Here is a 12,402-nt window from a genome sequence, read left to right on the forward strand (position 1 = left end):
TACCTCTTTAGGTCCACTTGATACTCTATTGAAGCTTTTCCCCACTTGAAGCAAAGTCCAGGGACCTCGTACGAGGGTGGCAGTGAGCGAACCATTCAAATAAAAAGAAAAGAGGAAGGGAAAACAAATGCGCCCCAAACAACGTATGGACAAACTACAGTGAGATCGCCAGAGGCACACACGCAACACTTACACCACAAGACGGCAAAGAGGAACTTGATTACACGTCCAAGTGTGCGTCCGTATGTTACCAGTAATGATTCGACCGTATTAAGTCAGGTATTTCCACCAAGGAAGTTCGTTACAGCATGGATAAAGGCAATGGACCCTAACAGTGCAGCCAACCTTACAGCGTCTAATCGTAACTACACCACGGGAAAGAGAAAGAAGAAACAGCCTGTAAATACTACGACAGGCGAGAGGCGCCAATGCCCTTCTTTCTTATCTTCAGCGTGCGTTTGTCCTCCGGATGATCATCTGAGGTCAAAGAATCGGGGACTACTGCACCAGTTCCATTCCTTGTTGCAGTGCCATGCAGACGTAGTTTCTGTGGTTTCATTTGTATTTCTTCCCCCCAAGACTCCTCATCGTCCTCACGCACAGACGGCGACGATTGTGAACCCCACACTTTCTGTGGGAATGGGGACGCTTTCGACGCTGCTGGTATGGAGTTTTCCATCCCCCCCTTTGTGGTGGATTCCAATTGAATGACACTACTGCTACCACTGCTCCCCCAACCTTTTGTATCCAACGCCGCGTTACTGCCCTTTACCTCATTTCCGGCCCCGTTTGTATTGTTGTTAACAACCCCAGCAGGGGGAATGACATTACCTTCATTCGCTGTACTCGACGATATTTCCCTGTGGTTCGCATCTAAGCGGGAAACGGCGGCATGTATGACGTCCAAGGCCACTGCTCGCACCTCTGCCACTTTATCCATGGAAAGCGGGGAAACACCTGGAATCACCAACTCTGCGATATCTTGCGCGGTGAAGTGCTTCAATGTTGTGTGAAAAGAACGAAGGGCCGCGGTACGGCTGGGAGCAAAAGGATCCTTCAACATCCTACCAAACCTTTGGGCGAACAGTTTTGACCTATACTCCGCTGGAATGGTGTCAGCAATCAAACAAAGGGCGATGGTGGCATTCGTGCGAATAGGGCCCTCAGAGTCCTGCTGCAACTGGGCAATATACTTTGGAACATCATTTACGATCCTTTTTTCCGTCAGCAAAGGCGCGATAGGAACGAGGGCCCTAGCACTGTGCTCTCGAATAGCCGCTATCGGACTCTCAAAACCTGAAGCATATTCGCTCCACACCTCACCATCGACGACGGCAGGCGGCATTTGCGGAAGCAGCTCTGCTGCGTGTTGAAGGATCCGCAACCTAACCATTCTCTCCTTAGAGCGAAACAAAGCTACAATAACCGGGGAGACATGAGTCGCATATTCCTCCGGTGACGGCATCCGAGCCGCTATCTTCACCACCGTATCCACGACACCAGGTAATATCCCGAAAGTAAAGGAAGCCCGAAGTTTCTGGAGCACCAGGTGCTTACAAGCATCCCTGGGAAATGTGTGGACGACGTTCGCGAGGTGTTCCATGAACCGCTCTCGCTCCGCAGCATCCTTTAGGGAATAGTCATCTAGCATTTGCATAGATTGGACGTAGTCACTTGAGATGATGAAATCGCTTGTTCGCAGGAATCGATCTACATCATGTCTCATTTTCGGATTAACTGCGCAAAGCCCGCTGAAGCCACTTTGCAGAGTCCGTGGAAGTGTTCGACAGCTACGCAGATCTTCTGTACTACAAGACTGTGACAACTTGCCTGAGGTCTGATCGTTCACTCCCAGAACTTCGTATATGAGACAGGCCAATCCCCACGAATCGATAGCGCACGTTTTCCCACCGCTCTCATAGTTCGTGTGCTGCGTTTCTGGCGGACGGCGGTACGCCGGAAGTAACGAACAATATGAAAGATATGAACTTCCAACGTCATCAAAACCGCTAACAAGCTCAAGACCAAAGAGCCTCCACTCGCCGGTCGAGATAACAAACACGGAGTCACGCCCTACGTTTCCGTGAATCAACTTATTCTTGTGAAGTGCACTCACGGCGGATCCAACGGCCTTCAGCCCCAATGCAACAATGTCATTAAAGGCTTCACCCTCATCATCGTCATCACCAGACGTGGCTAAGGGACTCCCCATTTGTCCACATTTCATTTTACTCAGTGGTTCACAAGGCTCGGTGGCAAGATACACCGTGTCTCGGTGTTCAGCAGCCCCATAGCAACGCAATATACCAGGAAGAAGCAAGCTCTTAGCCCTCTTCATTGCATGGCGTACTAACTCCCTTTTCCGTGGCTCCATATCTGCCAAATTCACGGAAAATATTGTGACGGATCGCTTGCTTTCATCACATTCACCCTGCCGCATGGTCCATGTGATGGTCGGAGTGTCAGCAGTAGTGGTGCTGGAACCACTGCACGGAGTGTAGGGGAATCCTGGTATGGATTCCGTGAAACCAATCGCCCTCAGGAGGAAGGCCATATATTTTTTTTTTGAGAAGGGTAATGTTTCTCCGCTTTTCCACGGAGCCGCTTTTCTAATATTTAAAGTACTACAGCAAAAATAACAGCAAACCTTCTTAACCACCTTCAGTTAACGGGGAAAAAGTGAATAAGAAGCTCAATAGAAACTTTTAAGGGGATGTGGAAGTCACCGAGGAAAACGAGTTAAAAAATGTGAGTTCATCTGCCAACCTAATGGCAAGACAGGGAATGAAGCGTAAAGGAGTGGATGAGAAGTCGACTCACGGACGTGCGATTCGACTGTAATCGGTAAACATATCATCTATAATACTTTTCTCTCTATGGAACTTTCTGTGCAGAGTTTTCCTCTCCGACTTTCTAGTTTGTCGGTTCCGCCTGCTGAGGCGATTTGGGGTTTCCACGGCTGTTGACACGCTTCTGCTGCAGAAGTTTTCTACTAATCGCCAGTTGTTCCTCCATAATGGCCGCCACATTTCTATACCTCATGACAAATGCCTTCTTTTCATTAAGCCTATTGAGGAGGGCGCTCAGAGCAGCATCGCCAGTTGACAGGGCTTTCCGAAGTTTCTCCATGGCACGCATCCTTTCAAAGGCTTCTTCACCTTTTCCCTTCCGCAATTTTTCTAGTTTCTCCTCATACTTTTTGATAGCCCGCTGGTGAGTCTCCACGACATTTTTTTCGTTGTCCAGCATTCCAGGAATAGACGCTGGCCACACAAAACCCTCTTTCATAACAACTTCAACGTCTTCCCTACTCCCCTCGGGGGCCAGAGAGAGGCTCGTGTCCTGATTTGAATTAACGAAGCTATTCTCATGGCTACTGTCAGTAAGGTAACTACTATTGTTACTCCCAGTACCGTACGCTATCTTAAAAGTGCCGGCCGGAGCAACCACCTCAAGCGCATCCTCAGACTCCTTCAACGTCCATGATTCTTCATCCATCGACGTTTTCAGACACAACAACCGGTCCGCATTGGCACACAGGCGCTGCCGTTGACCCGAGTAATAAGACAACGTCTCCAGCTCGCGCCATATGCACTCCCTAATAGACTGCATCTCTGCCCTTAATTCAGCGCTGATGACCCACCACCACGGCACCTCAAAACCGTCAGTACATTCTCCACCATTTTGCTTAGCAGCTGTCGCCGTTGCGCCTTCACATCCAGCAAGACCGCCATCCGCACTTGAAGCGGGTGCGGTATCACTCTTTGCTTTGTATGCTACTAGACTTTGTTGTAACTGACTGACATACTGTTTCAGTGTCGCGGCGTCAAACTGATCTCCATGATTTTTCCCCTCATTTTCCCCCTCTTGCAGCTGCTGACTTCCACATGTCTCGTTCCGAGAGGTGCAGGCACCAACCAGGTTTTGACGGACAGCCTGTAACCGGTCAGTGACGCTGTTCAACCACTCAACTTCCATGTCGAGCTCCACAAACTGCCCACGCAGCTCCCCTACCGCCTCTTCAAAATTGTCACGGTAGTCCATATCTCCGTGACGGGACTGAGGCATCTTCCGGAGCTTTCCTCTTCGTCCGATGGTCTCCTCAGGAAGCTTGCGGGCTGACAGGACACAAGCAGCGTCACGAAGTTCATTACCCGTGGTTGTTCTGTCACCTTTCCGGATTACTTCAGTCTCAGCGCCGCCACTTCCGTCAGGCATTTCCCGCTCACTCTCGTCTGGGAGACAACGCACTCGCGTAAATAAGACATTACATTCCGCGTCATCAGCGGTGTTCGCCACTTCTGATTCCCCTGAAACGTGGAAGTCCAGGCTGATACGATCGCACCCCGGCCGCTTGAGGTTTCCGTGATTCCTCACAGCTCTCTGTGCTGGTGGTTCAGCGTCAGTCACCACACTGCCTCCTTCCATGAAAAATTCGGGGCATCCATCGGTTTTCGTAACGCTCTCGTTTTCATTTTCAAGAGGGCAACCCACACTAACTCCGGAACTTTCACCGTTGCCAGCTTTTACATCTTTCTTTTTTACGGTGTAAGCTAATGGAAACAACCCCATACGTTCGCCAAGTTTCAAAACGGCCCAACCTCCAACCTGACGAACAACCTGCACCTCCTCTCCCGCCTTTGCCTGCAGGCAGAGATTGGCATACTTAGCTTCGGGTGGTGGGGTGTACGGAAAGGCCACAACCCGATTGGACAAGTTCATCCGCCTGATACTCAACCCTCCTCCACGAAAAAAAGGAATGCAAGTAAAGAGAACACCGACAAGAATTTAGGCTGCCGGTACCTCCCGCCACTTTTTCTGTTTCAGTGTTTCCCGGTTCTCCTTTTTTTTTCGTAGGGAGTAGCCCCTATGGATTCGAACCAATAACACCAGTGTGGTTTGTCCACGCGTACGCCCTTGCCTCATAACGTTGACAGGGGGGAAAAGGTAGGAAGCATATTATAAACTACAGGCACTGGGGGTTGCAAAGGAAACACGCAAGTTATGTGCAGGGTTTGAGTGAGGCATTGGCATTGTGTTTTGGGGGCGGTGCTGCTGTCCGCCCATGTTGCACGTTATCCCGCCAGCACATACCCATTCTGCTGCCACACATTGCGAACAGAGACAACAATAATATATTACCATTACGCGAATCTTATACACCAAGCGCTTCGGTTACAATTACCACCTTCTCCCCTCTAGCGCAAATAATCGGTAGAACGTATAAAAGGATCATTTCGCTGGTGCCACTTTGTTATCCACCCGACTGTCCACTGGCCGTTCCTCCCCACATGCGCAGACCACCTTTTCCCGATAGTTTTGCCGCTGGCAATTGAAACAATACCAATCGCCTCGTGACCAAAAGGAGAGAACGTCCGAGCGGATGCCATCGGCTGCGGGAAGAAAGCACACTTGGCAGCGCGTGTCCTCACGTTTATTCACCTTGTGGCAGGCACATCGCCAGTACTGTCCGTCATTAACCGGCTGGTGGTGCCACTTCTGCCCGCAGCGTTCGCACTTGGCCGTTCCATGTGAAATACGAGCAAATTTTACACTTGCGTCCTTCGCAACGGAGGCGTCAGTGAAACTCCCACTGGTCCCCAGGTTGGTACCGCCATTGGGGCAGCTCTTGCTATTATTTTTGCAGCTGCGATCCAGAGCTACAACGTGTCGCGAGGATTTATTGACATGATTGCATGACTCACAGAACCAATTCGTCGCACTAGCAAAGTCCCAGACCCGCACAAGTTCTTCCAACGTCGACTGATGAGCGAATCGACGAGGGATGCGACATCGAGTACATGACACCAGTGAGGCGTTGCATACAACACCACACCCGCACAGCCACGCATCGCTGCGAGTAGATGCAGTTGCACCATGCAGCGGAACTCTGCAACGATTGCAGCGTTGTTCCGGAGCGAGTCGGGGGAAACAGTTGTGCAAACCGAAGGGACGCGCAACATGGATGCGGTCTGCAGGTTCGGAGCCGTACAACTGGGAGTTGCTCAGTTTCTGTTGCCCTCCACAATTCCAGCAGGACACAGAGAGGTCAAAGCGACCAGTCTCGCAGTTCCTGCAAATAGACGACTGAAGGGCATTTGACTCGCTACATACAAAGCACCGCCACCGAGCAACTCGGTTACGTGTTACAATTACGGAGCCCACAGGGGAACGCTGTATCTCGTCCGCTACGCGTTCATGCTGGGCAACGTGAAGTTCTGTCTGCGCCTCCCGTGCTAGATTACAGCAGCGACACACCGCATCCCTTTCGAAGTTGAACTCGTGACAACGACTACAGAACCATGTAGTGGGATTGCCGCGCCAGCGAGCCACCGCCGTCGCCGCGTCATGACGCACGGTGTGACAAGAGTCACAAACAGATCGAGAGCGATATGGCATACAATGCAAACACGAACCACATACCCAACCACCCGCTTCAAGAGCACCAGCACCTTCTTCGGTTGTTGACTCTACGCGACGAACTTCAGATTTCTGCTCTTCAGTCAACCGCTGGGGCTGGAGACAAGAAAGGTGCGTAGTAGAGGAAACTGATGGCAGGTTACCGGAGTCTTCGTCGATGCCTGTTAGAACCGCTGCTTGCTGCTCGTGAGCCCGGCGAATATCGTGGCCGCCCATTGGTGCGCGTGTGTTGAACTCAATTTCGTCCACAGGCCATGGTGGTAAATCGTCCGCAGGGGTAATTTCTCCCTTTCCATCCGTACGAGAAGTTAGGCCTTCTGTTTTTCGCCAAATGCCTTCCCGACTAAGATGCAAGGGCGGTGGGGGCTTTATGCCTAAGACCTGCCGGTATCGAAGCAGAGGGAATACGTTGGACGCGATATTAAGCCATCGCCGCATGTGACCACCTCACCTCTACCTCCCTGTTCTTTCTCTGTCAGGTTCACCTAACCTAACTTAGTTCTAGGATTCCGACACGAATTAACGCTCGACATTGTTCAAGTGATGACAACAGAAATAAAGTAAGGGATAAGGGGGGGAATAGACGTACAATGCGAATAGGTGCCAAGATCTATAAAAAAAAAAAAGCCGATGACGAATAAAAATCAGGTAGATGAAGCCATGGTAACGGAAGAAAAAGTGGTCACTTCAGATCATGAACGGTAAACCGTCCCTGAAGTAGTTTAGTCCTCTCCACTTTTATGACGCTCACTGTCATATCACTCTTAATTCCGTCCCTCGCTTTACCCTTTTCCTTCTTTACGAAGCATATCCCTCCAAAAGACGCCAATGTCATCACGTGAGTAGACACATGGTTGAAGAAATTGCAGCTCTGTTTGTATCTGTAAAAGAATTAAGAAAGAGGTGTATGTGTGCTGGGAGTGTAAAATGAGGGTTTAAACTCTATGCGATGGGGTCCTGTTACGAGACCCCTGGTGAGTTAGAACTCAAAAGAAGACAGAGAAGCAAGTCTAAAATATGCGAAGGTAAACACCTAGCTTCGTGGGAACGGGTAAAACAACAACAACAACAACCGAAAACACATCATTCGCGCACTCACCTCCCCTAATAACCTTTGCCTCTCCCTAAGCAAACTACACCACCCAATGGCACTTCTATACCGTCCACCAAAACCGGTGTCACTCCACGATGGAAAAATGAACCAAAGCTAACGAAAATGTGTCTATGTATCTATGCAAACATGTGGTCGCTCTTATGTTGCTGAATAAATTGGTCTGCGATGATGCGGCACCTCGATTGGCTGATTACCTGCAGCCGATCGGTCCACTTGATAAATTCGCTCCGCGAAAAGATGAATAGGGTAAGAAAAACAGAAAAGAGGAACGAAAAGAAGCAACTCCCTAAAATGTACGCTGGTATATGGATATACACGGATATATTCTCTAATCTTATTCTATAGTTGCACGGAGACCTTTTGCAGCATGTGCCGAAGCTACGCTGCAATGAGGATTACCTTTCTTCAATTGTATTTTGCATCACGAAACCCTAGTGACAAATCGGCTGTCGTCTGTGCAGTGGACCAATTCCTCTCCATCGATCCAGTGTTTGGTAGCCGGATACTTCGAGTCACGTGGCGGTGAATACGAGAGCCTACGCGGCAGCAGTGACGTGTTGGGCGTACCGTCTGTGAGTGGAGTCCTGTTTTGCCATATTTGACTCCATGGTGAAGCGCTGCCACTCTGTGCCTCCTTTTCGTCCACCCTGAGCTCGTTATCCTCCCTCATTTTGGGGGACGTGAGGGGAATAGGATTTTTAATGCGAGTGAAAGCCTTGTACTTTCTCTGCTGTTGCTGTCTTCGTTCATCCTGCTTTTGCACCATATCCCGCAACATATTCAACAAGTCGTTCGTTGTACGGCCTTGAGGGTTGCTGCTAGCAGTCGATTCCGGCATGGGCCACTGCCTCGCCACGTTGACAGCGTCCGCACCGTCCGGAGAGTCACGGAGCGTTTTGTTGCTCATGTCTCCCCCGTTTGTGTCTTCTGCAGTTAAATAATCCCTTTGCAATGGTTGGCGATGCAGGACCGAGGGGTCACTTACTCTTATCCTCGGCTTGTCATCCGTAACAACGCTGTAAGCACTCGCGTCCGACTCATCCTCAGGAGTTAGGTCAGATACCTCCACATGAACCGTTTTCCCCTGATCCGGCTTGTCAGTTAGCGGGGTAGACAAACGAGGAACCCGCGGGTCTACAGAATCGTGGAGTGGAACGGGAGGTGACAGCCTTCGCCTTTCCTTCTGTCTTTGTTGCTCCATCACGTGGGACAAGAAGGCAGCGCTGACAGTTTCATCCATCACACATGAAGCAACGGCACCAACGGATGCTGAAAGCGTGGAACAGTTAATGAAATCAACAGTGTCTACTGCGGTGTCACCCGCTCCCGGATCCATCATAGATAAATGAGGGGTGAATGTTTCGGCACTATCCACATACTCTCGCCGATCCCTCTGTTGTCCTGACTCTTGTTGCAACTGCCGGTGTTGCTGCATGGGAGGGTCATGTTCCACCCCTCGGGCCTCATCTTTCATGCAGGCTGCTGTGTCCAAACCATCGGTACCATCACCCGACACGGGTTTACCTCCAGAAGGGCAATGCTGGGGGCCGTATTTGCAGTCGTGGTTTGTGGTTGCATCCCCTGCGGATATTTCACCAGCAGCGGACGTGCCCGTGAGTGAACACGGGTCAATTCGCCGAGTTTGTGTGACCTCGACATGGACAGGAGTGGCGATGGACAAGCTGCTCTCGCTTCCGGGTTGCAACTCCCTCCTGCTCGTTCGGCTGCAACATTTAGAGCGTTGAGGCGGAGGGGAAGACGAGTGGACCATGCTGCACGGTGCCGATACGGAAAGGGAAAATCTTCCCTGCGGCCAGTGTAGTGCGCCAATATCACAGGTCTCGGTGCCTCCGACACTATTAAGCGTATTACATTCCCCAGATACTTCCGCACTGATCTCCGTAGCCCCGTCATCCACAACCATGGAAATTTGGCTGATTTCTCGCGCTGGCGATAACATTCCTCCACTCATCGAAGAGCGCACGGATTCCGCAGACAAACTGGCTTCCACAGCTTCTCCCACAGCAGATGAGGAATCGTTTCCTCGGGGCTCCGACTTTTCGCTCGGTTGGGCGGGTAGGGTCTCAGAGGATCGACGAATGCTCAGCGGAACAGAGGTAAGAGAGAGATCGTCCGCCCTCTCTGGTGCCGCTTCCTTACCAGAGCATGAAGTGAATTTCTCACAGTCCACACCATCGGAACAATTGCCGTCATTTACTATCGCAGGCACGCGAGGCCCACTGCTAGACCGCCCTGCGGAGCCATTGTCTTCCCTGTCAGGTGCAGTTACCGTTTCTGCCGGTTTCTCTTTCTTCACCTGTTTGTCCTCGGCCACATCGCCTTCTCGAGAGCATTTGGTGCACGCGGCTCCCATCCTTCACTCTAGTGCGAATCAATAGTCTGATTACTGCTTGGGTAAGACAAAAAGAGTAAAAACAAGTAGAATTACAGAAACATTCATTCAGTCCACGTGAACTTACAGAAATAAAGGGAGGCATGCATTGACAAGCGAGTGAACAGCGGCCAAGGGGAAAACGGCACAAGCTTCCCCCATTGCACTTCGACTGCATCACCCCGAAGCGGAACTGACTACCTCATCCGCGCGAACAGTAGCCCCACACGCGCCTGTACGTATGTAGCTCAAAGAAGGGCCAATCCATTCAGCCACATCGTGAGGAATACTAGCACTCACTAGAAGTAACGGGGAGCGAAGGGAGAATGTATCGAGCGCAATAGAGGAAGCACGAGAAAATGTTGTGTAATTTATCCTTCTAGGTACCGCTCCACCCACAAAATCCTCCTGGCACCGCGACCCAATAACCCCACAAACTGCTCCCTTCCTGCCATCCGCTGATGGGACTTCACACCATGCAGAGGGGGGCGCACAAAAGGTCTCGGTGGGCAGTGAAGCACCCATACACTGGTTTACCACACAACAGCAACGATAAATCCAAACATAAATTCTAGCAATGAAACTGGGTAAGAGGATGTGGCGTCTCGGCGTCACACAGCCGTCACCATTCTGATACAGAGAAACGCCCAAACTGCAGGCTTCAACCAGGTGCGGCCACCGCTGCTATTACTTCTCTGCAGCAACAGTCACCAAGTGCCTAGAGGCAGGTACATCCATTTAGCAATGCACTCCGCAAAAACAGAGGTGGAAGACATTAGAGCCTCACGTCTCAGTTTCAATGAGAGATTGTCTCCTACAGGTATCATAGTAAGCTGAGTTATTAGCTGTGTAAGTAAGTCATCTGCATCCATTGTCTTGATGTGGAGGAGCTTACGCAGCGACCCCGCTTCCTCATTTTTTACGCTCGAACCCTTCGCACCTGCAACCTTCTCCCCGACGGGAACACTAACGGCTCCTCTCACCAGCGTTGCCGCGTGAAGTAGCCGCTGTCCCACACACTCCACCTCCGCCAACATCAGCAACAGCGGCGCGACATATTTTCGCTCCAAACGCCGGCGGTGCCAATCGAAGGACCTCTCGGCCACATCTGTGGAGTTAACATCCTCATCAACGCACAACGTGGCACCAGGCGATAAGGGTGTGGAAGATGTAGAAGTAGAGGTTATCGACGACGACTGATAGGAGCAAAAACTTCCTTCAACACTAACCGCGTCCTCCTGCTGCCTAAAAGGGGGATCACAGCTGCGTGCTCGTCTCAGCCATACCTGACAACCCTTTAGGAGTTTCCACGGGCCACTCACCCCCCTCCTTGCAATAGGATGACGAAAATGCCGCATGACACACGTGACGGCAACGACACAAATGCAGCCAGCGGTGACATACCGATGAACCTTCCGACACCGCGAAATGCGTCCAAGAAACGCTAAGAAGTCGCTTAGCGCCCTTGACTGCCCCGGTAGAGCCGTCCAACCGTTTCGCGCCAGCCATGAAGATCTCGTCGTTAGCGACTCACATACAGTGAAGCAGGAGGCGGACATCCTCCCACAGGTGGATACGAGTGGTGGATGAATGGTGGTGTCGGACTTTGCTGGTGTGCTCGACGCGCACCCGCACCAAACGTCGAACAAAACTCCGACGGGCAAATGGTCAGAAAACTGCTACTGTGGCAAAGATATTGTGCCTACTTGGATCCCTTCGGCAAGTTGCTGGAGGAGGAGGAGGGAAGACCAGATCCACGACAGCGCCACGGGAAGATAAAACTACTTCCTCACGTAGAGGTGGCAATTATGGTAAATAATCCCGTGCAGCATGGCCAGCTCCTCAGAAACGCAAAAATAAATAAGAAAAGAAAAGAGATCGTCCCCTTACATTTTCTCATAGCCGAACGCGCGACAAGAAAGGTCATTTGAATCGTTCCCTCTCTGACAGCGGTCGTGCTAAGCAGAGTGACATTAGAATAAACGACAGGTTAAATTATTCGAAGGTTTCAACGACAAGTGCACCATACCACAATGAGTCCAACGCTTTTAAAACGACATACTGGCACCCACTGCGGCTTCAGGCCCACAAAAAACGGAGAGGCCAGCAGTTGCCGTGGGGTCCAAGGAAACCGAAACTCCTTCACTTGAGACTTTATTTCTACGGGGCGTGGTGCACGTTGCAACGCGGCGTGAATGAACCACCTCACGGTCCAACATAAGGACATGAAGTTACCTCCAGCGGTCCCCATCGTTTCCCCAACCTGTATGTACTGATAAGATCACTTGCTGAGTCTCTCTCCTCTCGACCACATATCAACCTACAGCAGTGCAATGCACTAATCTCATAAACACGAAGAAAGACGATAAATATAAACGTTCTGTGAAGCTGGAGAGTTAGGACGCAACTCAGGTAGAATAGAACGACGAAACAATATACGGCCGAAGAGGTTACGTATGACGATCACTTGCACAAA

General features: G+C 50.8%; 6 protein-coding genes across 6 annotated transcripts; all 6 read right to left on the reverse strand.

Moving 5' to 3' along the window:
- Positions 1 to 406: 406 nt before the first annotated feature.
- Tb10.70.6740 (hypothetical protein, conserved) lies at positions 407 to 2,554 on the reverse strand (the record flags this gene model as incomplete). Its single annotated transcript, XM_817297.1, has 1 exon — positions 407 to 2,554. The coding sequence occupies one exon, from the start codon at positions 2,552 to 2,554 to the stop codon at positions 407 to 409; it is 2,148 nt and encodes a 715-aa protein (XP_822390.1).
- Positions 2,555 to 2,913: 359 nt separating this feature from the next.
- Tb10.70.6730 (hypothetical protein, conserved) lies at positions 2,914 to 4,722 on the reverse strand (the record flags this gene model as incomplete). The annotated part of the gene is made up of 1 exon (XM_817298.1): positions 2,914 to 4,722. The coding sequence occupies one exon, from the start codon at positions 4,720 to 4,722 to the stop codon at positions 2,914 to 2,916; it is 1,809 nt and encodes a 602-aa protein (XP_822391.1).
- Positions 4,723 to 5,232: 510 nt separating this feature from the next.
- Positions 5,233 to 6,858, reverse strand: Tb10.70.6720 (hypothetical protein, conserved; the record flags this gene model as incomplete). Its single annotated transcript, XM_817299.1, has 1 exon — positions 5,233 to 6,858. The coding sequence occupies one exon, from the start codon at positions 6,856 to 6,858 to the stop codon at positions 5,233 to 5,235; it is 1,626 nt and encodes a 541-aa protein (XP_822392.1).
- Positions 6,859 to 7,955: 1,097 nt separating this feature from the next.
- Positions 7,956 to 9,908, reverse strand: Tb10.70.6710 (hypothetical protein, conserved; the record flags this gene model as incomplete). Its single annotated transcript, XM_817300.1, has 1 exon — positions 7,956 to 9,908. The coding sequence occupies one exon, from the start codon at positions 9,906 to 9,908 to the stop codon at positions 7,956 to 7,958; it is 1,953 nt and encodes a 650-aa protein (XP_822393.1).
- A 195-nt stretch (positions 9,909 to 10,103) lies between these two features.
- Positions 10,104 to 10,451, reverse strand: Tb10.70.6700 (hypothetical protein, unlikely; the record flags this gene model as incomplete). Its single annotated transcript, XM_817301.1, has 1 exon — positions 10,104 to 10,451. One exon carries the CDS (start codon positions 10,449 to 10,451, stop codon positions 10,104 to 10,106), a length of 348 nt encoding a protein of 115 aa, XP_822394.1.
- A 182-nt stretch (positions 10,452 to 10,633) lies between these two features.
- Positions 10,634 to 11,485, reverse strand: Tb10.70.6690 (hypothetical protein, conserved; the record flags this gene model as incomplete). Its single annotated transcript, XM_817302.1, has 1 exon — positions 10,634 to 11,485. The coding sequence occupies one exon, from the start codon at positions 11,483 to 11,485 to the stop codon at positions 10,634 to 10,636; it is 852 nt and encodes a 283-aa protein (XP_822395.1).
- Positions 11,486 to 12,402: the final 917 nt, after the last annotated feature.

The sequence above is a fragment of the Trypanosoma brucei genome, chromosome 10 (genome assembly GCF_000002445.2).
Source record: "Trypanosoma brucei brucei TREU927 chromosome 10, whole genome shotgun sequence".
In the NCBI taxonomy this organism is placed as follows: Eukaryota; Euglenozoa; class Kinetoplastea; order Trypanosomatida; family Trypanosomatidae; genus Trypanosoma; species Trypanosoma brucei.